Source organism: Barbus barbus (genome assembly GCF_936440315.1).
Source record: "Barbus barbus genome assembly, chromosome: 48".
Classification (NCBI taxonomy): domain Eukaryota; kingdom Metazoa; phylum Chordata; class Actinopteri; order Cypriniformes; family Cyprinidae; genus Barbus; species Barbus barbus.
In genome coordinates, this window is record NC_136726.1 from 19,149,465 (window position 1) to 19,176,270 (window position 26,806).

The 26,806-nt window shown below is 35.7% G+C and overlaps 1 protein-coding gene across 1 annotated transcript; it reads left to right on the forward strand.

Moving 5' to 3' along the window:
• Positions 1 to 1,081: 1,081 nt before the first annotated feature.
• Positions 1,082 to 26,317, forward strand: ptpn9a (protein tyrosine phosphatase non-receptor type 9a). Its single transcript, XM_079411463.1, has 13 exons — positions 1,082 to 1,605; positions 9,505 to 9,648; positions 12,396 to 12,485; positions 13,857 to 13,981; positions 14,847 to 14,952; positions 15,074 to 15,184; positions 21,316 to 21,632; positions 21,718 to 21,805; positions 22,243 to 22,312; positions 22,403 to 22,481; positions 23,008 to 23,158; positions 23,814 to 24,021; positions 24,572 to 26,317. The coding sequence occupies exons 1-13, from the start codon at positions 1,573 to 1,575 to the stop codon at positions 24,760 to 24,762; spliced, it is 1,713 nt and encodes a 570-aa protein (XP_079267589.1). The 5' UTR covers positions 1,082 to 1,572; the 3' UTR covers positions 24,763 to 26,317.
• Positions 26,318 to 26,806: the final 489 nt, after the last annotated feature.

Genomic DNA, 26,806 nt, shown 5'->3' on the forward strand with positions numbered 1-26,806 from the left:
ACCCACAATGATATCTGTACAGAATGGAAACTCTCAGTTAAAAAATACTGACATCAAATATTGCTGTGATCTATATTTAGCTGTAGTTTAAGAACAAAACTGACCTCAAAAATAAGCTAAATGTTATATCTATGTATGCACATTTTACTAAACAACAATGTGCTTAAATATTCTAAATATATATCTTATTTTGAACTGTTATCCTATAAGTACAAATATAGAATGGGGGACTTATGCACTCAGAAAACTTGCTTTTAGTTAGTTATGAAAACATTAGAATGTCTTCATTTACATAAATAAATAAATGTGTGTTTGTGTGTGTACAGGTTTATATAACCTGATGGGGACTTAAACCTGAATACACACAGACTAATGGGGACTCGTCTCGTGTTTTTTTGAGAAAGTAAAAATGTTTCCTGTAAGGTTTTCCTGTAAGGGTAGGTTTAGGTGTAGGGCGATAGGAAATACAGTCTGCACAGTATAAAAATCAGTATGCCTATGGAGAGTCCCTACAAGGATAGCTGACCAGACCCTGTGTGTGTGTGTGTGTGTGTGTGTGTGTGTGTGTGAACGACTTCTGATTCGCGAATGAATCATTCTTAAATATTTAAAAGTGATTCGCAAATCACTCGGCTCACTTGGAATCATACAAGTGCAACAAGACACCAAAACCTTTTCAAACTGATATATATATATATATATATATATATATATATATGTGTGTGTCTGTGTGTGTGTGTGTGTACTTCGTTAGGCTAACCGAGACTTGTCATAGCACTTGCATATCATTGTTTTTTTGTTTTGATTGCTTCTATTGTCATCATTTATAAGTCGCTTTGGATAAAAGTGTCTGCTAAATGACTAAGTGTAAATGTAAAACTAAATATGTATTTCACTAGACAAATAACACGTACAGGAACTCATCTAAATACTTAAAACTTGAATTTAAAAAAACAAAACAAAAAATCAGTTTTTGAACAAGTCCACTGAAAGGAACAGTCCAAACGAACCGATTCGCTCCAATGACTCGGACTCCTCTCGGTTTTTATGAATGGAGAGGAGGAGCGTCGTTCAGTTTGGAGTCTTCCGTTGTGGCCAGCAGAGGGAGCGTCATCTTTCACTGCTGCTGCTTTTCAGGAGCGTCTGATCTTCATTCGCCTTCTCGCGTTAAAGCGACTAAAGGCTCCTGGATGACACGGAGCCGATCGTTTAATATAATATCATACCTCCAAACAAACGAACCGGCCTTCGACGACTTTCGACGGAGCGCCGTGATGAATTTCTCCCTTCGTCACACAGGCGGGCGGACCGAAGCTCTGCTGGAGCACCATTAGTGTATGTGTGTAAAATATATATATATGTGTGTGGATCCAACCGAACCGGGACCGGATCATGAACGCGCCGTGCTGAAGCGGCGGGCCTCTCGAGCGGAAAACGGCGCGAGTCTCGCGCTGCTGCTGCTGTTAGCCTAATCGCTGCTAACGGGCCTAAAAAAAGCCCGGTCTGATCTCTACAGTCCGATCTAAACAGCTGTGTGAGCTTCAATAACATCCTCCAGCGGGAGAGCAGAGGATGGCCAGCCGCCTGAGCGCCGAGGAGGAGCAGGTATGAAATACCGTCACAATCCGGTTAACGCCGATTCTCTGTTCCAGCGGTTATGTTGCTAAGCAACCCCGGGACACTGTCCGGTCGACTAGAACAGCCTTACCGTGTTTTACCGTGGTAGTCTTAGTTCAGACCAAAGCACCTAGTTATCAAAGTTATGGGTACGGTTTTTATTGAATTACGGTAAATGCAGTTCGACACATATAGGAAATGAAAAACATGAAAAACATCATGTAAAAATACAATACAATGTTTATTTATATAGCACATGTGTAAAAACGGAAGTGGTGCTAAATAGTAAGCCTTTTAAATTAATACTTGTTAGATTACAAAAAAGTAAACATGAAAACTGTATGTAACTATTGTTAATGAAACGGTATTGTAACTTTGTTTAACGTTATAAAAAACATTTAAATTAGTGCTTTCAAACGATTAATCGCGATTAATCGCATCCAAAATAAGTTTGTTTACATTATAAATGCGTGTATTGTGTATATGTAACTTATATATAAATACACACATACAGTATGTTTTGAAAATATTCACATGTATATATTTATATTCTATATAAATACATTATGTAAACAACATAATTTTTCTTAACTATATACATGCATGTGTGTGTTTATATGCAAGTAAATATTCACAGTACACACACGCATTATGTAAACAAAAACTTTTATTTATTATATTTTAATTACAATTAATCGTTTGACGGCAATAATTTTCATTTTTTAAATATATTTGTATTTTTTATATCATGGTGCTCGCAACATCAGGATCATGGGTTCGAATCCCAGCTAAATTAACATGATACATTTATAAAAATGTATGGTTTCAGTGAAGTATACGCTGCTTTGGATAAAAGCGGCTGCTAAATGCATGTGTAAATAACCTCAGAGAGTAGTTGAGAAACTGACGACATAAACTGCATCAAAAAATGTTTTGTTGTGCATCTATGAAGCTGCTTTAAACCATGAAATAATCATACTATTAAAGTATATATGCACATGCCACACACACATCAGAGCAGACATGTTCATGACACTAAATGAGAAATAGAGGACAAATCTCATTGGTTAACCAGTATTTCTCAAAATTGATGCGGGGCAAACTTACCCACAACATAAGGGTTAAACATGCAAGAAGCTTCTAGAATCAATCTTACTTTGAATTCTTTTAACTTTAAAGGATTAGTTCATCTACAAATGCCCAAATTCATCATATACCCTGCCCAGTGTCGTTCCATTAATATTTTTTAATTAATATACTGTAACTTATTTCCTTTTGCTTGCATTATATGGGGACTAGAGCTTTCAAGCTTCAAAATAAATGCAAAAGCACCGTAAAAGCAGTTTGTACAACTTGTGTGAAGTCATGTAATATCTCTTTTGAGGCAAACAGACTAAATTTAAATCGTTGTTCTTCGGATAATCAGACAGGATCATTGAGTCAGTGAGTTGAACTTGAGAATCAAGCAGTCTGATTCGTGAATCAGTCATTTAGATTTTTGTGAACTATTAGCTATTAGTGGTTTTAAGTGTTTTTATTATTTTCCTGTACCAACTTACTCTAACATACAAAACTATTCCTTATTTTTTTTAAACCACCAAGGAAATATTGGAAATATTGCTTTAATTGATAATATCTTCTATCTTCTGTGCTCAATATCACTTTCCATTCGTTATGTCCCTTACACTAACAAAACCCACTTCCTTAATGATGTCATCCTCCAGGAAGTGACATCATTTTTAATGAGAAAACAGCATAAACTATGAGTATTATCAAAGGATTCAATAAAATCTGTTTAGTATTAGATATTTTTCTCAGTAATGAATAAAATTATAGAAATTGGTTAATATCGGATTTTCAAAAGATAAAATATAAAAATTACTTTAGAGTTGACACCCTCAACCTTTTATACAGTGTGTGTGTGTGTATATATATATATATATATATATATATATATATATATATATATATATATATATTATAAATTTGTCATTTACATTTATTTGTCCTTTTGTTAGTATAAAAGTTACTTGCCCGGAGAGAACTTTTTTTTTTTTTTTTTTTTAATTGAATTATAAATATAATTATTTATTGTAGTTATACTAAACACATTTAGTTTATTTAGTTAGATTTTTCGTTTTAAATAAAATAATGGAAAAAAAAAGTGTGATAATACTGTTGTATTTTCAAATAAAAAGGGAGTATTCATTACAAATACAATTATTTTATATTAAACTTAAAAATAAAATGCTAATATTTACTTCTTTATATATGCATTTTCAAACTTACATTTTTAATTTTTAAATTAGAGTTCAATTTAATCAGACAATTAGTATAAGACATTTGGGCTGTTACCAAACAAATGAAATCAGTATCAACAAAATTCATCTTTGCAATGCAGAGGAAACACAGAAACTGCATCTGAAGTGGAATAGATATATTTACCCACTGTTAATGCAGCTCTGAGGGACATGGCATATTTTAATCTGCAGTTACAAATTAATAAATAATGTTTTGATTCATAAAACGTTGAATACTGATATTTGAAATTATTAAAAAAAATTAAAAATACTGTAAATGTGAAATTAAAACCACCAGTAGGTGGCATCAAGTCACTGTTAATAAGTGATTCATTGTGATTGAATCGAATCATTTAAACGGTTGATTCATTCAGGAATGAAACACCATCATGTTGCTCAGAGATGCAGAACAGTGCTGTGGCTGTGTTTGGAATTATTTCTGTTGTTGAAATAGTGCAAAAACAGGCAATATGGTGTCAAAAACTTAAGTCTCTTGATATTAACTTATTTTTTTATTGAATCACTGTTATAAAATCACATTTGTAATCATGATGGTTTTTGGAGCAAACAAAACGGCGCTTGATCTTCGTGTGAAACTATATGAAATTATATAAATATATGCATTTTCTTCTCCCATATCTTGAATTTTCTGATCATTCTTCATGCATCGTAATACTGAATCATGCAGTGAAAGAGCACACTCGCACGAGCTAGTCTAACCTAGACAACTTTATGTAATGTATGCGTGCACTCTGTAGGTGTGTTTTGTTTGATTCTTGCAGTACACTTGATAAAACAACAATTACGAAATTATCGCAAACGATATGTATCGCACACCCCTATAACAAAGGCTATATCATAAATAAAGGCAGTTATTATTGTTTTTGGTATTGACTTTTTCAAGTTACTTGTCCGATTGGGCAAGTAAATTTCTCTTTCACTTGCCCTACCAAAACATTCACTTGTCCCGGACAAATATATGTATACACAGTCATGGCCAAAAATATCGGCACCCTTTGTAAATATGATCAAAGAAGGCTGTGAAAATTAATCTGCATTGTTAATCCTTTTGAGCTTTTATTTAAAAAAATCACAAAAGTCTAACCTTTCATTGGATAATAAGAATTTAAAATGGGAGGAAATATCATTATGAAATAAATGTTTTTCTCTAATACACATTGGCCACAATTAACGGCACCCTTTTATTCAATACTTTTTGAAACCTCCATTTGCCAGTTTAACAGCTCTAAATGTTCTCCTATAATGCCTGATGAGGTTAGAGAACACCTGACAAGAGATCAGAGACCATTCCTTCATCCAGAATCACTCCAGATCCTTCAGATTCACAGCTCCATGTTGGTGCTTCTTCTCTTCAGTTCACCTCACTCATTTTCTACAGGGTTCAGGTCAGAGGACTGGAATGACCAGCAGAAGCTGGGTTTTGTGCTCCGTGACCCATGTTTGTGTTTGGATTATTGTACGGTTGGAAGATCCAAACATGGCCCATTATAAGATTTCTAACAGAGTCAGTCACTTATTAATTTTTTATCTGTTGGCATTTGATAGAATCCATGATGCCATGTGTCTAAACAAGATGTCCAGGACCTCCAGCAGAAATATAGACCCACAACATCAAAAATACAGCAGTATATTTCATTGTACACATGGGGTACTTTTTATCCCTGTGTTCACCAAACCCATCTTGAGTGTTTGCTGCTAAAAAGCTCATTTTTTAGTTTCATCTGACCATAGAAACCAGTCCCATCTGAAGTTCCAGTCGTGTCTGATAACTGAATATGCTGGAGATTGTTTTTGGATGAGCTAGGAGAATTTTTCTTGAAACCCTCCCAAACAACGTGGTGATGTACTGTTTGACCTTTTTTTTTTAAGGTATTCTGACCCTGAGACTTTCTCCAGTTGTGGTCCTTGGAGAGTCTTTAGCCACTCAAACTCTCCTTCTCACCGTGCATTAGGACGATATAGACACACGTCCTCTTCCAGGCAGTTTCATAACATTTTATGTTGATTGGAAATTCTTAATTATTGCCCTGATGGTGGAAATGGGAATCTTCACTGCTCTAGCTCTTTTCTTAAAGCCCATTCACTAATTTGTGAAGCTCAATTATCTTTTGCTGCACATCGGAAATATATTCTTTGTTTTTTCTCATTGTGATGGATGATTAAGGGAATTTGGGCTTTTGTTTTCCCTCCTATTTATAGACGTCACGATTACGTCACAGCGCTAGCTGGAGGCGGCCAATTCAAACTAGCACAGATTCGGCTACACAACGAGCTTAATGTCATCATCTTGTGATGTTGGGGGCCAGAATCGACATAACTACAAGCTCCAATTTGAAATTTTATCGCACACCTGCTGCCACTCCTAGACACAAAAAAAAAGACAACAGCTGTGGTTAAACGCGATAAAACGAGCAGACTGGACAGAAATTTCATCAAAAATCCTCGCGTTTGCAGAGCACACTTCTTATCAGAGAAGGTTCAATAAAGTATTGTCTTTTGTTGTTATGGATTATGGTTTGTGTTGCGTGTCTAAAGATTTCTTATGCATCTCACGACTATGTCGTGTAAATGTCTGTGTGCATGTGTGTAAAACAACAAACTGATGATTTATATGCTTAATCGTCTGTAATATACATTGTTGTGATAGCGGCTGGAATTTCTAAGAACTTGGTAAGAAAGAATAATCAAACACAAAGTTCAAAATTAGTTTCTGGTATTTTTATTTTGAGAAAATATTCACATTTTACTTCAAATGTACTGCATGTAACGTATTGTAAAGGTACTGTAATGTCACCGTAAACTTAACTTACATCATTTACAGGATGTATATACTTTAAAATAACTATTTGGCCATGCATACTATATAATCACATTGAATGTTTAATGTGATGCATACGATGCATGTATTTTGGCCCAGTTCACTCTCATGTAGCTGTAAAAATAGTTGCCTGCTGAAATTGAAATATATATAGTTACACATTACTACATGTTAGGTTTCTCTATAGATGTGGTTCACTCAACCAGAGGTAACGTTAATCCTGTCAGATCGTTTGAGTGAGTACAGGTCGGCCAGTCTGGTTTCGTCCATTAAAGTTAACTTATTTAAATACCAATCACAGTCCTGCACTGTGAATGATCTTACATATGCAAGTAAAATTCGATTTTCTTCACTAATTGTTAAAAAAATAACAAGCTAACACACTTCATAGCTAGCATTAGTGAAGCAGTCGGGAATCGTTCTGCCTCCACCTAAGCTCCGCCCACAGAAAAACGTCACATTGTTTACTAGGGTCTATATTTCTGTGAAACAGGAAGCCATGGCTGGATAATTTCATGTTCATAATCACCCTGGAGTGCTCAAAATTGTGAATATGAATAGGAATATACTTCAGAGATATTTTACTCATAAGAATTTCTAGGGGTGCCAATAATTGTGTCCAACGTGTATTTGAGAAAAACATTTATTTCATAATGATATTTCCCCCGATTTTAAATTCTTATTCTCCAAGGAAAGGTTTGATTTTTGTGAATATTTTAAATAAAATATTAACTATCCAGATTTTCACAGCCGCCGTTTATCATATTTACCAAGGGTGCCGATATTCTTGGCCATATATATATCATTTTGTAAGATTTGTTTTTCAAAATATCTCGTACTGCCCTGAAAAAATTAATATTAATAATAATTAATATATTTTTCTTCTTCACTTGTCTTTTTTTTAAATACATGTCAAAATATGTATGTTTTATATAAAGATGATGATTATATAAAACATCACTTTGGGCCATATTAAAAAAAAATATATTTTTATTGTCATTAGATTTTTTTTTCTATATATATATATATATATATATATATATATATATATATATATATATAGAGAGAGAGAGAGAGAGAGAGTATTGCCCTGAAAAGATCAGTAAATAAATAAATGCAGGCATACTATATTTTGTCTTTTCATTGTAGATATAAAATAGATCTTATTTATATTTTGTATATATTATTTTATTACAATCTTTCCTTTCTAATGCTGCCCATTAAAAAAAAATTATGTTTTATATAATAATAATTTAAAAGTTTTGTTATTGTATTTTCAGGGCAGTACTGGATATAAAAATTTCATTAAAAACAATTTACAAAATGATTTCTGATGATGTCTCACATATGATATATATTTATTTTTTATTTATATTCACGTTTATTCCATGGTCTGTCTGAATACTGGGTTCTGATTGGCTGGCAGGTATGCAGTATAACCGTTTAATGCAAAGATAGTTCCAAGTCAGTTTAATCACCACTCTATATTAATGCACTGCTTTAATTGATGCACACTAACCAACACACATCAGTAATGCTCACACACACACACACACGAGGAGAGAGAGAGAGATCGCAGATTGTGCTGCACAGTGCACGCACACACACAAACTTCCAACAAAATAACTACTATATATTTATATATATATTATATAGTATATAGCTGAAAGTCATTGAGATGTTATGGGGAAGACCTCAAATATAGTGTGCATGCTGGGAAACCAAAGAACTCACAGGATGCAGGATATTTGTTTAAAAGTGAGGGCAGCTTCATTGTTCAAAACAAATCAAGACCATTTAATTTGCATGATGTTCAGAGTTCACTGACAGGCCATGAGCAAGAACTTTGTGGAGATTAAATTCTTGATTCTTGAACAGCACAGTTCATGGAGGTGACAGTTCATTCAGGCCTGTCTGTCTGGATATGCTGGTTAGCTGTCCTTTTAAGGATACGGTGTTGTGCAAGTGGGTGGACTGGAACCTCTGGAGAGAGACCGAGGTTTTTTTTTTTTGGTGTTATATTTGGTTATCAGGTTAAATGAACAGGGAAGCTTTATTTTCACATATTTCTGAAGAATAGTTTCAGACGTCTGTATAGCTGATGGCATTAGTCCAGTATGTTGAGTAAATATCCTGTTATATTGAGCTGGTTCACAAAAAGCCTGACCTACCTTGGCTTGTCCAAAAATGTTTAGAAAGGTTTAACCAATAGGAATGAAGACATTGGAGCCATGTGATGCGTTTCCTGTGAGTCGAGTGGAGGCATGGTTTCCCAGAATGCATTGAAAACATATGAAAATCAGTTCTGAGATGACCAGAAGTTGCTGTCAGGTGATTTGCATCAGCATCTCTCTATAGAGAGTTCATTTAATGCGGTTTAGCTTGATTTCGTCACTGTGTTTGATATGAAATGAGCAAAGCCTGACGCAAAAGCCTCTTGGTTCCAAACATCATTGTTTTTGTTTTTTTCACATCTCCTGCCTCGCTCTCTTATGGTCCTGTTTGTATGTGAGTGTTTATAGTTGTCAGGAAATGACTGAGAACATAGTGTTTTGACTGTAAATCTTTTGTAAACCTACTCAAAGCCCCCTTACGGACACACTAGTGCAGGTCTCTGCGGCGCAGACTGTGTGCTCGCCAAAGAACAAAATGTAACCGTATTCGGTTTGTGGCAGCTGGTGATTTCATATTTGTGAACTAAATGTACCATAGTAATGAAAACACAACATTTATCTCTTTCTTTCTCAGGCCACAAAGCAGTTTTTGGAGGAAATCAACAAATGGACGTCCCAACATGGCGTCTCGCCATTGTCCTGGGACGTGGCTGTAAAGTTTCTGATGGCCCGCAAGTTTGATGTTCTGCGAGCGATCGAGCTTTTTCACAGCTACAGGGTGAGTGTGTGTCTTGACAACTTTAATATTTATATTTTAAAGACAGAATTGCTGACAGAAAAATAAAAACCATGAGGATAGAAATATCTATTCCCTTCTTGGACTGGGAATAAAACATAAAAAAAAAATAATAATAAACAAAGTAATTAATTAATTAACAGAAACATATGTTTTATTTATAAAAACTTAAGGACAGAAATATCCTTAAAAATAAATACCCTAAGGGCAAATAAATTAAATAAGATTTGTTTTTGGTAGGTTTAAGTTTCAGGTACATTGAATAATTTAATTTAATAATTTTTTATAAGCCTATAACTTGCCTACTATTATAAAATATTTATTTTCTAAGTAATGACACTGAATTAGCATGTTAAATTGACAGCCTTATTTTTAGGGTTAATTTTATACCAATTATAATTAGATTTATTTAAAAGCAACTGGGACAGAGATTTATAAAGTGCAACTGAACATAAAATGCGCAGGTTTTGTTTCAGATGTTAATTCAGAATGAAATGAGTCTGTAAATGGTTTGAGCAGGGACTGCTGTTGTTTGTCTGTGTGTCTGGGTTGGGCTGTAGTTAATTCACTCAGGAAAGATCTGCATGGCGTCTGGCTCTGTGTGCAGCAGATCTAAGCTTTGGTTCTCCAGAACTCTGTATTTTTGGGTTCAGGTGAGGACGTGTTCAGAACATAAGCTGACTTCTGTGTTCACAGAAACAAGCGCTCTTCATTCCTGATATCAGTAATCCAGACACGAGGAGCGAAAATCAGCCCAGAAAGACTTTACTCAAACACTAGAGTGATGCTGATGTATTCTCTCTCTGTCTTTAATATTTCACATTCCAGGTTAATGTAGGTTATTGGCTTGACAAAAAATAATATATTGCGATTACCAGTGTCTGGCTGCATGTTATGGTAATTAATTAGGAAATTTTGTCTTAAGTCTTTTGGAGTATATTTATAGCAATAGCCAAAAATACATTGTATGGGTCAAAATTATACATTTTTCTTTTATGCCAAAAATCATTAGGATATTAAAGTCCGTGTAAAGTAGGGGTGTAAGAAAATATCGATACACGTGAGTATCGCGATATTTTGTTTGGCGATACTGTATCGATTCTCCTAAACGGAATATCGATATTAAAAAAAAAAAAAAAAAAAAAATCATACAAGATTCATGGCAGTTGTTTCGTTTTGAGTTCATATACCGACCGCTAGTCTTCATCTCTGAACTTAAACAGTGACAGGAAATACTAGCATCAGGGCACTCCACTAATGTTGGGCGGTAGAGTCGCCGTGCAGCTGCAGCTTTTTCTCGTAATTCGGGGGCGTTTTGTGCAGTTGGGACGGTGCTCGCGATTCCACGCGGAACATAAATACAAACTGAAAAACCTGTGAAATCCAAGTTGAAAAGTTCTGAGAATGTTTAACTTCTGTATTTATTTGATTGTTTTACAATTGTTTTGTTTTCTTTAGGAATCCTGCAAGCACTTTATTTTTCCTTGATATTAAGCAGATGTCATTTTTTGTTCAGATCAAATGTTATGACATTGCATGTCACAAGTGTAAACTTAAACTGTGAAACTTTAAAGTAGAGTCTATAAATATATATTTTTATCTTTTTATAAAATACATTTTATACATACATTTAACTAAAGAATCATGCAAGCACTTGAATATTTCCCCCTTTACTCGTGCTGCACAAAAAGTGGTTCAATAATGTTGAATGTTACAGGGACTGATTATTGCAAATGCAGATCCCAGTGTGTTCTGGTTAAACTATTTTAATTTATTTATTTTTTGCTAAGGTTTGCATATGGTGGTGTGTTCTTAATGACAGCTTTCCTAAAAAATGTATATCCTATTCCTAAAATAAGAAATATCCCAATATATCGCCTTGCTTACAGTATCGCAATGTATCGTATCGCAACCCCTGTATCGTGATACGTATCGTATCGCCAGATTCTTATCAATACACAGCCCTAGTGTAAAGTGATATTAAAATGTGTTCTGAGTTCGTCACACAACAGAAAAATGTGCCATTAACCACCCAGCCAAATGATGCCACAATTCAGTATTACATGGTTTTCAGAGTCTTTGTAATGTGTTTCAGCAATACATTTCTAACATTTGTAATGTGTTTAGAAACAATTCTCAGAATTCTCTTTACATGGACTTTAAGTAAAGATCATGTTCCATGAAGATATTTAGTCAATTTCTTACCGTAAATATATCAAAACTTAATTTTTGATTAGTAATATGCATTGCTAAGAACTTAATTTGGACAACTTTAAAGGTGATTTTCTCAATATTTAGATTTTTTTGCACCCTCAGATTCCAGATTTTCAAATAGTTGTATCTCGGCCAAATATTATCCTATCCTAACAAACCATACATCAATGGAAAACGTATGTATTCAGCTTTCAGATGATGTATAAATCTCAATTTCGAAAAATTGACACTTAAGACTGGTTTTGTGGTCCGTGGTCACATAGGATAGTGGCTTTATTTTATTTTATAAATAATAATTTATTTTAATTTGTTTGTTTGTTTTTATTATTTATGTTTTGTGTATAGAATACATTAAAATATAAAACAAACTGAATATATAAATAAAATTAAACAAAATTAAATAAGTATTTTGTAGACAGATGATTAATAAAGGGTATATAATTAATTTAATTAGTTTAAATAAACCCCTTCATAAAACATGTAAGATAAATATATCTGCTCTGTTTCTCTTACAGGAGACACGTCTGAGGGAGGGCATTGTCAAACTCCAGCCTCACGAGGAGCCGCTACGCTCTGAGCTGTTGAGTGGGAAGTTCACTGTGTTGGTAAGTTCATATCACATCAGGGCCGTATCTTCAGAAGGGCTGTTTATGCTCTTTAAATCAGGGAAATTAGATCAACGTTTCACAAATGAAAAAAAAAATGTTTCATTTCTGCTCCGATAATTACAGCTGCAGAGTCACTAATCAAAGTTTCACTTCAACTTTCAGCCGGTTATTATAACCAGGTCAAGTCTGCAAAATTCATTCTTCAAATATTTTAGCTCATTTTGCCTTGTGCTGCTTTCCTATTGGTCAGATGAGTGTACATTCTGAAATCTGATTGGATGCTGCGGAGGCAGAACCCCTTTGGTTCATCCAATACTTCATTGATCCTCCTCATCTTCTTGTCTCCTCTCCTCACATCCTGCCAACTGTATTTATAACCCTGAGAGATGCACACAAGTCCTGTGTATCTCATGAGTCATCAGATTATTGGAATAGGTTATTGACATAAATATTTAATAAATGCTAAAGCTGTGTGCTTGCACATACGGAAATGGGTCAGCTGAAAGCAAATAAACCAGATTTAGTGTTTTACTGAATGGCAGAGATAAATATAATGTTTCTTTACTGATCTGTCATGTTGGAGTGAGTCATCCTTCTCAACTCAGTGAGACACGCTCTGTTCTGCCCCCGTGTGCACACAATTAAAACTACTACCCAGAGGTGTCCTGCACTTATTTTATTCCAGGAGGTGATATCAACTGTCCTGACCTTATTTGATTTGATTTTTAATTCAGAAAATGCACAAAGTTGGATTAAAAATTTAAAACCACTGTATTATTTATTTGGAAGAGCATACAACTGTATGCTAAATATTTTTTATTTTATTAGTGTTTATTTATTAATTATTTGGAAGAACATACTGCTGTATGTTTGGATATTTATTCATTAATACATTCATTTATTTTATTATTTATTTTATCATATTTTTTTTTGTTAACTCCAAATTTGTTTAAAAAAAAGTTGTAAAAACAGACTACTTAAAATGTAATACTACCATATTTATTTGGTAGAGCGTTTTACTGTATGTTTGGATAATCATTTATTTAGTTATTCATGCATTAGTTTTATTCTTATTTTTTATTTTATTCAGAATTTGCGAATTATTCAGAAGTTGAGAACTATGGTATTTATTTGTGAACTGCTTATGAATTGAATGCCAGCCTAAATTCATGAATTAAACATGCAGTCAAGTGAGAGTGTGACAGCAATTTTGTTTGTTGAAGCATTTATCATTGCAAATTGCATCCTGTTTCAACATTTAGTATGCAGTACAAAGTAGTACACTAGTATTCCAAAGAGCTGAGACCACTAACCGTGTAAAGATTTAAAAATGAGATTGAGATTGTTTACTTTGTGTTCTGGTATCAGGGTGTTCGGGACCCATCTGGCGCATCCATCGCCCTGTACACAGCTAAACTGCACCATCCCAGCAAAACAGGAAACCACGTGGTTCTTCAGGCCCTGTTCTACCTACTGGACCAAGCTGTTGAGAGGTAACCTATATACACTACCTTTTAAAAGTCTGGGGTCAATGTGTTTTTTTGTTTGTTTTTTAATTAAACTTTTATTTTAACTTTTTATTCATCAAAGAATCCTGAAAAAAAAGAAATTCAGGGTTTCCACAAAAATATGAAGCATCACAACTGTTTGAAACATTGATGATAATCAGAAATGTTTTTTTGAGCAGCAAATCAGCATATTAGAGTGATTTCTGAAGGATCATGAGACACTGAAGACTGGAGTAATGATGCTGAAAATACAGCTTTACATCACAGGAATAAATTACATTTGAAATAAAGGTAACACTTTAGAATAAGGTTCCATTTATTAACATTAGTTAATGTATTAACTAACATGAACAAACAATGCATTTATTATACTATTTATTAAACTTTAATGTTAGTTAATGAAAATACAGTTGTTCGTTGTTTACTCATGTTAGTTCCCACTACATTAACAAATGTTAACAAACACAACTTGTGAATTTAATAATGCATCAGTAAATGCTGAAATTAACATTAAGATTAATAAATGCTGTAGAAGTATTGTTCATTCTTAGTTCATGTTTACTAATGTTGTTAACTAATGTTAATAAATGGAACCTTATTCTAAAGTGTTACCGAAATAAATAATAAAATAGAAAATGGTTATTTTAAATTGAAATGAAATTTCGCAATATTTCAGTTTTTACTGTATCTTTGATTAAATAAATGCAGCCTTGATGAGTGTAAGAGACTTCTTTCAAAATCTTAATTATTCTAAACTTTTGACTGTTGTGTGAAACCAGAGATTGGTTCAACAGAAAATGGCTCATTATCGTGAGTTGCAACGTTATAATTTTCTCTTTCTTTCCTGTAGTTTTGAGACTCAGAGAAATGGACTGGTCTTCATTTATGACATGGCTGGATCCAACTACACAAACTTTGAACTGGACCTCAGCAAAAAGATCCTCAATTTGCTCAAGGTGAGATTTGTGATTCATCTGTGTGCGGTTTTCCTGTGTCTGAGAGTTGGTGGGTTTTGTGGGGTTTCGATGTCAGAGTAAATTAGGAAAATCTGTCCAAACATTTACTTTTTGTTTGCAGGGTGCGTTCCCAGCACGGCTGAAGAAAGTGCTTATTGTTGGAGCTCCTGTGTGGTTCAGGGTCCCGTATAACCTTTTGAGTCTGTTACTGAAGGAGAAGCTCAGAGAACGGGTTAGTATGCACACATATATGGCAATAGCTGATTTAAATAAAAACCAGCGGAGGTTGGCCCTGATAAACCAACTTGGTTAACCAGGTTAGAGCTGATAACGCTCTGGTTAAAGGATTAGTTCACTTTTAAAAAAACTTTTGCTGATAATTTACTCACCCCCATGTCATCCAAGATGTCCATGTCTTTCTTTCTTCAGTCGAAAAGAAATTAAGGTTTTTGATGAAAACATTTCTCAATATAATGGACTTCATTGGGACCCAAACGGTTCAAGGTCCAAATGACAGTTTCAGTGCAGCTTCAAAGGACTTTAAACGATACCAGACGATGAATAAGGGTCTTATCTAGCGAAACGATCGGTCATTTCAAAAATAAATCAAAAAGTTTAAGTTTTATAAGCACAAATGCTCGCCTTGCTCTGTTCTGTGATGCGCGTTTGTGACGTCACGTAATACGCAATGACGTTGAAAAGGTCACGGTTGACTTAAGCCCGGCTCACACTGTGCGATTTTGGCCACGATTTGTTCGTCTGAGACAAATTTTGAAAATCCTAACATCCTAAAAGATTCCTATAATCCTAGGCTAAAATCGGTTGTCTAGATCGCTGGTTTGACATGTTCACCGACAGCCGATTAATGGCCGTTGCGATCAATTTTTTCCTCCGATTAAATTCTGGCAGTGTCAGAAGATTTCAGACACTTTCCTCAAGTTTCCTGCAGTGTGACATCTCCTACGACGACCGTCAAACCAAGAACCAATAGGAGCACTGAACTTGATGACGCAATTAGCGCGACAACTTCAAACCATTCATTATTTGTAAAAAACAATATATGTACAACGTAAAGTTTACTTAAAGTTTATTTATTAAGGGGCAGGATGTTTAAACTCGAATAACAAAACTACCTCAAGTTCGCTCTGTAGAACTGGAAGTCCATAAAGTACTCTTTTGCCCAGCCATGACTTGCTCCACACACGTCGTCTTTTTCGTTTTTTGTTTTTTTTTTTACATCAAGGCATGTAATTAATAAAACTAACGCTACACGTTGCTGTTGTTTGCTAGCTACCATTATAGCGAGAGAACGCGGGTCACGTATTGATGACGTAAAACTCCGGACAAGTCTTCTTGAGTACGTCCGTTTTATCACGTCTTGACTGTCGTACAGTCTGACATTAAGACAACTGAGATCCTACAGTCTGACATGGGGATCATGTTCGTACAGTGTGACAAGCAGCAATCGCAAAAGATTATTAAAAATCGCACAGTGTGAGCCTGGCTTTAGGCAGAAGTACCGAGTCAGTGTTTACAAATGTGCGGAAGGAGGACCATATACACATATTCAAATGTCTTTGTGTCAGTTTATCGTTTAAAATGCCCATTTCGTGTGCGTATCCTGGGTGTTTTAATATTAAAAAGCCTACTGACTCGGTACTTCCGCCTAAGTCAACCGTGACCTTTTCCACGTAATTGCGTTACGGGGGTGAGTAAATTATCAGCAAAAGTTTTTTTAAAAGTGAACAAATCCTTTAAGCTGCTAGGGACTGGTTGACAAACTTGTACACTGACCTGGCTGTCTCTGGTCTATGTGCTTAACCCACTTTTCTCATCTTCTGTGGCCACTTTAGCTTCCATCCACCTATTTTTATGTGCATTTAGGAATATGCATTAAAAAACACTGGATGGAAACGGCAAGATGCTCATAAATTCTAAAAATGTGCATAAAGAACTTATGCGCACAATTGAGTAGGATAAACTTTTTATCCGATTAAAAAAATAAATAAAATAAACTACGATGGAAACACTTTTACTGAATAAGTTTCTTAATGCGCATCAAAAAAGATGTGACTTTGTGATGGGAAAGCATAAAACTGGACCAACCAATGGACCGAAACATTGCACAGCATCTGAAATGCTAGTTTTGTCAATCTAAAGTGCTTGAGCAAAGTCTCGTCAAAGTGCTTTGTTATAATTAACTCCCAGAACTGCGTTTCCAAACTGCAGGCTCCTAAAATAAGATAACATGACCGCGTTTCGTCTGCGAGCTCTGAAGCTCGTAATTTATTGCAAACATAAAATTATTACAAGTGCATCTAAAAAAATGTGAATATTGTGAAAAAGTTCATTTTGTTATTGTAACTTATTTCAAAAAGTGAAATTCTCATATATTCTAGATGCGTTACATGTAAAGTAAGACATTTCAAGTTTTTTTCGTTTTAATTTTGATGATTAGAGCTTACAGTCAAAAATCTCAAAATATTAGAATATTTCCTAAGATCAATCAAAAACAGGATTTGCCAAACAGAAAAGATCAAGTTCTTTAAAGTATATTCATTTCTGCACTCAATACTTGGTCGGGGCTCCTTCAGCACAAATTCCAGCATCAGTGAAGTGTGGCATGGAAGCGATCAACCTGTGGCTCTGCTGAGGCACTATTGAGCCTCCAGTTCGTCTGTATTGTTGGATTGACTGTTTCTCATCTTTCTCTTGAAAATATCCCATAAATTCCATATGGGGTTCAAGTCAGGCATGTTGGCTGGCCAATCAAGCACAGTAATATCATGGTCAGTAAATCACTTGGAAGTGATTTTGGTACTGTGTGCAGGTGCTAAAGTCCTGCTGGAAAAGCAAATCAGCATCTCCATAAAGCTTGTCAGCAGATGGAAGCATAAAGTGCTCCAAAATCTCCTGGTAGACGGCTGCATTGACTTTGGACTTGATAAAACACAATGGACCAACACCAGCAGACGTCACGGCACCCCAAATCATCACTGACTTCGGAAACTTCACACTGGACTTAAAGCAGCTTGGATTCTGTGCCTCTCCAGTCTTCCTCCAGACTCCAGACCTAGATTTCCAAATGAAATGCAAAATTTACTTTTATCTGAAAAAAGGACTTTGGACCACTGAACAACAGTCCAGTTTTTTTTCTCCGTAATCCAGGTAAGACGCTTCTGACATTGTTTCTTCTTCAGAAGTGGCTTGGAAGCCCTTTTCCTGAAGACGTCTGAGCGTGGTGACTCTTGATGCACTGACTCCCGCTTATGTCCACTCCTCGTGAAGCTCTCCCAAGTGTTTGAATCAGCTTTGCTTAAGTTGACAGTATTCACAAGCTTGCGGTCATCTCTGTTGCTTGTGCACCTTTTCCTACCCAATTTCTTCCTTCTGGTCAACTTTGCATTTAATATGCTTTGATACAGCACTCTGTGAACAGCCACCCCTTTCAGTATTGACCCTCTGTGACTTCTGTTACTTACCTTCTGGATCATTGCCAAGTCAGCAGTCTTCCCCATTATTGTGGTTTCCAAGAACAAGAGATACCCAGAATTTATACTGTAGAGATGGTCATTTCATGAAACTCAAATGTAAATATTCTAATATTTTGAGATACTGATTTTTGGCTGTAAGCTCTAATCATCAAAATTAAAACAAAAAAACAACTAAACTAATTGTAATCAACTTTTGAAATGTTTTACTTTACATGTAAGGAATCTAGAATATATGAAATTTTCACTTTTTGAAATGTTACAATAAAAAAATAATTTTTTTTACGATATTCTACTTTTTTGAGATGCACCTGTATATACAGTGCCTTCTCAAATTTTCTTTTTCTTCATGATGTTTAGCGCAAGTTAATCAGGAAGTGACGATTTTGTTCTCTTCAACTCACTGGATGGAAACAGTGCTTAATAGGGATGTCAAAAAAAAATTAATTGAGGATTCGTCAAATTTAAAATAAAAATCCACATTCGAATAAAAAACTTTACATTTAAATTTTAGGTGTACGTCAGGCAGCCTTATCAGTGGCGCACAAGATGCCGTGACGATGTTGGTATCATAGCATTAAAATGCTTTTTGTTTTTTTTGTTTTTTGCCTATCCAGTTGAAACTACTGGATGTGGCACTGTTACGTTGTTCATTCAAAATATTGCGGAAAAAGAGAACATTGTTGCGGAGAAGATGTTGTTTGCATCAAAACCACATAGAATGCATATTTATTGCATTTAATGTAAAATGTAAATGTAAAATTAACATAAGTTCAACTTTTAAAAAACATGTCTCGAGACTTTATGGCAGTTTTTCCCCATCCTACTGCATTTCTTGTTTTTAAATGAAATAAATGCTCTTTGTGATTGGTTTTCGGTCCTTTGTATTAAACTATACATACAGTGCCCTCCAAAAGTATTGGGACAGTAAGGCCAATTCCTTTATTTTTGCTGTAGACTGAAAACATTTGGGTTTGACATCAAAAGATGAATATGAGAGTAACATTTCAGCTTTTATTTACAGGTATTTTCATCTGGATCTGATACACAACTTAGAAGATAGCACCTTTTGTTTGAACCCACCCATTTTTCATGTTACCAAAAGTATTGGAAGAGATAGAATTAACATAGATTAAAGTGAAAAACACTTAATATTTAGTTGCAAATCCTTTGCTTTCAATAACTGCATCAAGCCTGTGACCCATTGACATCACCAAACTTTTGCATTCTTCTTTTGTGATGCTTTTCCAGGCTTTCACCGCAGCCTCTTTCAGTTTTGGGGGGTTACTCTCTTCAGTCTCTTCTTTAGCAGGTAAAATGCATACTCTACAGGGTTTAAGTGTGGAGACTGACTTGGCCAGTCTAAAACCTTCCACTTCTTGCCCCTGGTGAACTCCTGTTTTGGCACTATGTTTTAGGTCATTATCTTGCTGCACGATGAAGGATCTCCCAATCAGTTTGGTTGCATCTTTCTGTAAATTGTCAGACAAAATATTTCTGTAGACTTCTGAGTTAATTTTGCTGCTGCCATCATGTTACATCATTAATTAAGATTAATGAGCCTGTCCCAGAAGAAGCGATGAAAGCCCAAGCCATTATATTACTTGTGTAATGTGTACTATAATGTACACCTGTGTACACTGTGTTTCAGATGAGCTTGTATGTTTGGGATCATGAGCCGATCCTTTCTTTCTCCAAACTTTAGCCTTTCAATCACTTTGGTCCATAAAATCAGTCCATAAAACCTTGTCCCAGAATTTTTTAGGCTCGTCTCCTATTCTTCTTGCTAATGAGTGGTTTGCATCTTCTGGTGTAGCCTCTGTACTTTTGTTCATGAAGTCTTCTGCGAACAGTAGATCGTGATACCTTCACTCTTGCCCTCTGGAGGTTGTTGCTGATGTCACTAACAGTTGTTTTAGGGTCTTTCTTTACAGCTGTCACAATGTTTCTGTCATCAACTGCAGATGTTTTCCTTGATCTACCCGTTTGAGGTGTGTTACTTAGTACACCAGTGGTTTTTTTCTTCCTCAGGAGATTCCAAATGGTTGTACTTGCTATTGCCAGTGTTTGTGCAATGGTTTGATTGATTTTTCATCTTCCCTCAGCTTCACAATTGCTTGTTTTTCACCCATAGACACCTCTCTGGTTTTCATGTTGGTTACACGTCTAACTAACTATAAATGCAGTCTGCACGGATCTGAAACTGAGCGCAGACATTCAGTGCTATTTATTTGAATAATCAATTAATAGGACACACCAGGACAACAAAACACACCTGTCAGTCACATGTTCCAATACTTTTGGTAACATGAAAAATGGGTGGGTTCAAACAAAAGGTGCTATCTTTTAAGTTGTGTATCAGATCCAGATGAAAATACCTGTAAATAAAAGCTGAAATGTTACTCTCATCTCATATTCATCTTTTGATGTCAAACCCAAATGTTTTCAGTCTACAGCAAAAATAAAGGAATTGGCCGTACTGTTCCAATACTTTTGGAGGGCACTGTACATACATGATGCAGTTTTGTTTCTAATTGTTTAAGTTACTTAATTATATATGGTTTATAGACATTATTTTAAACATTATGCACTTTTTTCAAAGTGTTATTTTATTGCTTTGAATAAACGTGCATTTGTAATATTTTGCTCGATGCGCCCTCTTGTGTCCTCAGGAGAGAAGCCAAAAGCTTTTTCCCCCTAACTGAAATTATGCCTTTTAAAATTCGAATTTAGTTTTTCAGCCATTCTGACAGCCCTAGTGCTTAATTCGCTAATTTTTTATGTGATATTCCAGTTTTGCGTATAAGTTAAATTCACATCTTTGCATGGAAACATAGCTACTGTCAGTTTCATTATTTCTAAACCATCTCAGGTTCAAATGGTGAAGATGTCTGACCTGCGACAGCATCTGCCCAGAGACTGTTTACCTGAGCACCTGGGCGGCTGTTTGCCTCTGGACGTGCACAGCTGGAACCTGCAGCTGCTGTCTGAGCAGAACGGACGTGTGGACCCTGTAGACGAGCTGGTGGGGATTCCGCTGGAGAACACGTCCATACACGTCCCGGGACCTGAGGCTATGGGTCTGGCCGAGCTCATGGCCCACCTGAACCGCGCCCAGCGCAGCGGGATCTACCTGGAGTATGAGGAGCTTCGCAGAGAGCAGCCACCTGGAACCTTCACCTGTGCGCTGTGAGTGTGGACTTTACCTGCCATAATGTGGGGTATTTTAGAGTAAAACAGAGTTTGATTTCATGTTGTCTTTGAACTTCTAAAGGGCTGCTCACAACCAGGAGCGGAATCGTTATGGCGACGTGCTGTGTCTCGATCAGACTCGTGTGCTACTCAAAGCGAGGAGAAATGAGGTTTGTGCTGTCTGATATTATTCAGTTTTGGCCTTCTTTAGACTGATCCACACTGCCATTCAAAAATTGGGGTCGGTAAAATTTATGTTTTTGAAAGATGCTCAACAAGGCTGCATTTATTTCATAAAAAAATACAGCACAATATTATTGTGAAATATAATGACAATTTAAAGGTGTTTTCTATTGTAATATATTATAAAATGTAATCTATTCCTGTGATGCAAAGCTGAATTTTCATTATCATTACTTCAGTCTTCAGTGTCACATAATCCTTCAGAAATCCATATTCATATTTTGAATAGAAATCTATTGCAACTTAAAAATATTTTTGTTACTTTAGATCAATTTAATGCATCCTTGCTGAATAAAAATATTAATTTCTTTAAAAACAAATACTGACCCAAACTTTTTGGACACTGATTGTTTTCTTTCCACAGAGTTCAGACTACATAAATGCCAGCTTCATGGATGGATACAAACAGAAAAATGCATATATTGGGACTCAGGGTAAAAATAATCATCTATTTATATAACTCATCATATTTAGGATTATGATTCTTAACCTGCACTGGAACTGATGCATCTGTTTCTTAACAGGACCATTAGAGAAAACCTACGGAGATTTCTGGAGAATGGCTTGGGAGCAAAGTGTGCTTGTCATCGTAATGACAACAAGGTAGTTAACAAATATAGAGAAAATGATGTGTAGTCATCCATAGCCAGACGTTTTACTATCACAAAAAATGTCTAGTCCAAATTGCCACTTATTCAGGCCAAAATCCACCCGCCTAGAAAGGAAGAGGTTTTCTGACCAACAAATGTGAAATGGCCAACCACTATTCGGTCGTCTTATGTTATGGTTAACATAAATCACATTTAACCAGAGAGCAGAATATAATGTACAGTTGTGCTCATGCTTGCTACCAAATTTTTTTTTTTTTTTTTTGAGATTCAGTGGCACAAACTTTGTTCTCATTGTAGCAGCCTGGGAACATAAATACAACTTTCTTTCTTGTTGGGCTGATAAAATGAAGTCTGACTCCTAGAAATATGTAGAAGTCAGCCAATCAGATTTGAGCCACTTAATAAAAGGTTATTCTGTAGAACCGATCTGTTCTGAGATCAGATTAGAGCTGTGGCATATGGACGCTGTCACGGTAGATTACGAAGACTGCTGCTTAGAGATCTGTGTGTGTGCGCAGGACGGACGAGGGCGGCCGGAGGAAGTGTGGACAGTACTGGCCTAAGGAGGAGGGCGGTCAGGAGGTGTATGGGCACATCGCTGTGGTCAATCACAGAGTGGATAAACATGCACATTACAACCAAACTACACTTGAGCTGCACAACACTGAGGTACCACACATATACCAGTTTTTGTTTTAATGTTTTCGATAAACAACAAGTCACTAATTATGATTTATATAATGATTTCAATCTCACCACTTAATGTGGCTGTAGTATTTCTGAGTAATATCATTAGAAATTACATATTTGAGAGCATTTTGATGATATTTGAGCTAGCTCTGTCTGTATCTTTAAAAAATGAGTTTAAAGGGCAATGTTCACAATTCTCAGCTGTATATATCAGCAGCAAAATCATTTGCGAATATATAATGAATATTTGAGATATATCGATCAGTCCAGCAATTGAGGTGCTCATTTGTAAGAATGATTCAAACTGAAAACTCATGAATTTGTGAGTTTTTGGACTGATTCTTTAAAGGAATGGCTCATTGGATTCATTTGTGTATCTACAGTGGTCACACTGACTGTTTTTTTTTTTTTTTCTTTGTTTTTTGAATCAGCCAACAAAGACAAGGGATAGAAAGATGTGTTATCTTTGTTTCACACAGCCTTTTTGTGTCATCACATTTTATTTAGATTGCCAACTCAGAACTAAAATATAACTTCCTTTGCTCTGGCTTTGAATATTGTGGTTCTGTATATCTGACTTTGAAGAAAAGTAAAATGGAACTTTGTCTGAACTTATTTTGTTGTTTTTTCCCAGACATTCGAACAGAGACAGGTGACTCATTTTCAGTTCCTCAGCTGGCCTGATTACGGGGTCCCATCCTCCGCACTGTCTCTGATTGACTTCCTGGGTGCCGTGAAGCACCAGCAGCAGTGGGCGGTCCAGGCTTTCGGCTCTCAGTGGAGGGGTCATCCGCTCGGCCCGCCCATGGTGGTCCACTGCAGCGCTGGCATCGGCCGGACCGGTCAGTAATTAAACGGACCTCAAAAACAAATCTTCATATTAATGAGCTGCTTTAAAGTTCCAGCCAAAAAGGAAAATTCTGTCATCATTTGCTAAACCTGTATGACTGACTTTCTTCTGTGGAACATGAAAGATATTTTGAAGAATGTTGGTAACTAAATAGTTTGCGTTCCCATTGATTGAAGTCAATGGGAACCAAAATTATTTAGTTACCAACATTCTTCAAAATATCTTCTTTCATGTCCCACAGAAGAAAGGAAGTCATACAGGTTTGGTAAATGAACATAAAAGAAGAAATTTTGAAGAATGTTGGTAACTAAATAGTCTAGGTTCCTATTGACTTCTGTTATATGGACAAAGAAGCCAATGGGAAACAAACAATTCGGTTTCCAGCAGTCTTCAAAATATCTTCCTTCATGTTCCACTGAATAAAGAAAGTCATACAGGTTTGAAACAACACTAGGGTTAGAAAATTATCACAGAACTTTCTTTTTTTTTTTTGGTGGACTGTCCCTTTAATGGCTTATCAGATGGACTTCCTCTTCCAACAGGTACTTTTTGTGCGCTGGATATCTGTCTGTCCCAGCTGCAGGACGTCGGGACTCTTAACATTTGCCAGACGGTTCGATGGATGAGAGCGCAGCGTGCCTTCAGCATCCAAACACCTGAGCAGTACTATTTCTGCCACACCGCCATCCTCGAGCATGCCCAGAGGCAGGGCCTGCTTTCAGCCAATCAGTGAGCAGCACGGCCCATTCGTTGCCAATCAAGAGACTAAAAATGTCTAATCCCAACCAATCAGTAAGAGGCAAGGCCTGCTCTCATCCAATCATAAAACAAGGCTTGTTTTTGATTGATCGGCGACTCTTAGACAGGTTATTTCATGATCAAAATCACTGGGTTTTTGATTAATCTGTCATTATTAAAAGACAGGCAGCATAGATAGTAACCATAAATGGCTCCATATGAAGGGGGTGTCTAAATGTTCAGTAATCCTGCTGTAGTGTAGTCTATGTAATGTTGTGCTGCATTTTTTGTGCAGTTTACTCTGTGAATTTTGTCCAAATTGTCAAAATTCATATTTCACATGAAGCTTCAAATCAGCTGTGCTCAGATGTGATTCAGGACAAACGAACATACAATTTATAGTAATTTGTTATGCTGTAGGTCTTTTTATTCCATAACACCTCAGACCAACAGTCCATCCGTGTGTTTAATTTGCCCAAAAATGTAAATTCTGTCTTCATTTACTCACCCTCATGTCATTTCAGATCCATTTTTCTTGCTTTTTTCTGTGTAACAGCCGAATGTCATTCTGCTCCTTTTGTTTTTCACAAAAGAAAGGAAGTCATACATATTTGAAATGACTTGGCGGTGAGTTTTATACTCATGTCTGACCCATGGGATGCAGTCAATGCACACTAGAGATTTTTATGTATTTGCTGGAATTGAATGCAGATTTACTGTCTAAACTCTGCCTGTATTCTGTATCAGGAATGTCTCTGTAGTTTGTAGGCCATTTTTTGCAATTGCATCTGAAGATGATGGTTTAGAGACAGCCAGGATGAGGAAAAGTCTTCTCACATCAACTGGGTGGATCGGTAAACCTCTATAACGCAACAATTACTCAACTGATATAGTCTATTTTTTTTTTTTTTTAAGTGTAGTGTAAATGTGAGATGCCTACATTGATTCATTTACACTTGTAATAATTTTGTCTGTTAATATTGTACTAAAAACCTGTTTAAAATATCTAAACGCTCCTGTAAAGTGCATTTAGAAACGCTTTTTATTATGTTGTGAGTTGAAAGAGTCTTTGCTACTGAATTCATATTGAATTTCCTTGTAGTGAAGCATCTGTACACACTCCCAATGATTCCAGGATCTGCAGTCCTGCCTTGATGGGCACACAATGTGACCAATTGTATTTTTCTATTATAACCACACTTTGTTTTCACTTATTACTCCCAGATATATATACATAAATTATATTTTCTTTTATATCCAATTTTATCTTTAATTTCTTGTTTCTTATGCCAATGGAAAAAACTAACGTGTAATGTCAAGCTTGTGATTCTCAATAAGTTCACAGCGGTTCTTTTGATGAAAAAGTGCTTTGTTCTACAGTGAAAAGGCCTTATTCTTTCTGTATGTTTGAATTGATTTATGTGAAAAGACTGCAAGGATTTGGGCTGTCTCGGTGTCCATCTGGAACTCAAAACTGAGCTGTTCAAACTGCAATATCATTTGAGCAAAACCATGTGTTTTAAAGTTTATTAAATGGACAAACTATATTGACTGAGTGTTTTAATTCAACCTTTCACATCCACATTAAAGGCCCTGTTGTGACTTCTTTAAGTTATTAATTTAATAGTTTAGAAAGTGTACTTATAGAAGAATATATTCTCTCACAAGGTATAAGTTCTTCAGACTTTATTAATATTAATGCTAACCTTTATCTAGTATAATATAATTTTGGTACATAAATCAACAACAGGCGTTATTTTTACGTCTATTACCACATAAAATGGTAGATATCACTTAAATACCTGCTGCAGAAAAAAACTGAGCAAGGGGAGTGGCCCGCGGTCATTTAGCCAATCAGAAACGCTCTGTACCTGTCAATCATTTTGAGCATCCCTCGCAGTGCTGCCTTGCGAAGGCGGGATTTCGACGAGGGGCGTGTCCTAACTTAGTAATAACTAGCGGAATTTAGCAAAGCGTTAACGTAAGTATCACATCTCTGTCAGTGGCAAATAGTCAAATTCAAACGGTGTTCTTTAATT

What these genes read in the sequence shown, in the direction of transcription:
- ptpn9a (XM_079411463.1), top strand. Translation starts at nt 1,573, where the DNA reads ATGGCCAGCCGCCTGAGCGCCGAGGAGGAGCAG. An exon ending in TGAGCGCCGAGGAGGAGCAG is followed by an intron (nt 1,606 to 9,504) that starts GTATGAAATACC and finishes TTTCTTTCTCAG; the next exon opens with GCCACAAAGCAGTTTTTGGA. An exon ending in AGGAGAAGCTCAGAGAACGG is followed by an intron (nt 15,185 to 21,315) that starts GTTAGTATGCAC and finishes AAACCATCTCAG; the next exon opens with GTTCAAATGGTGAAGATGTC.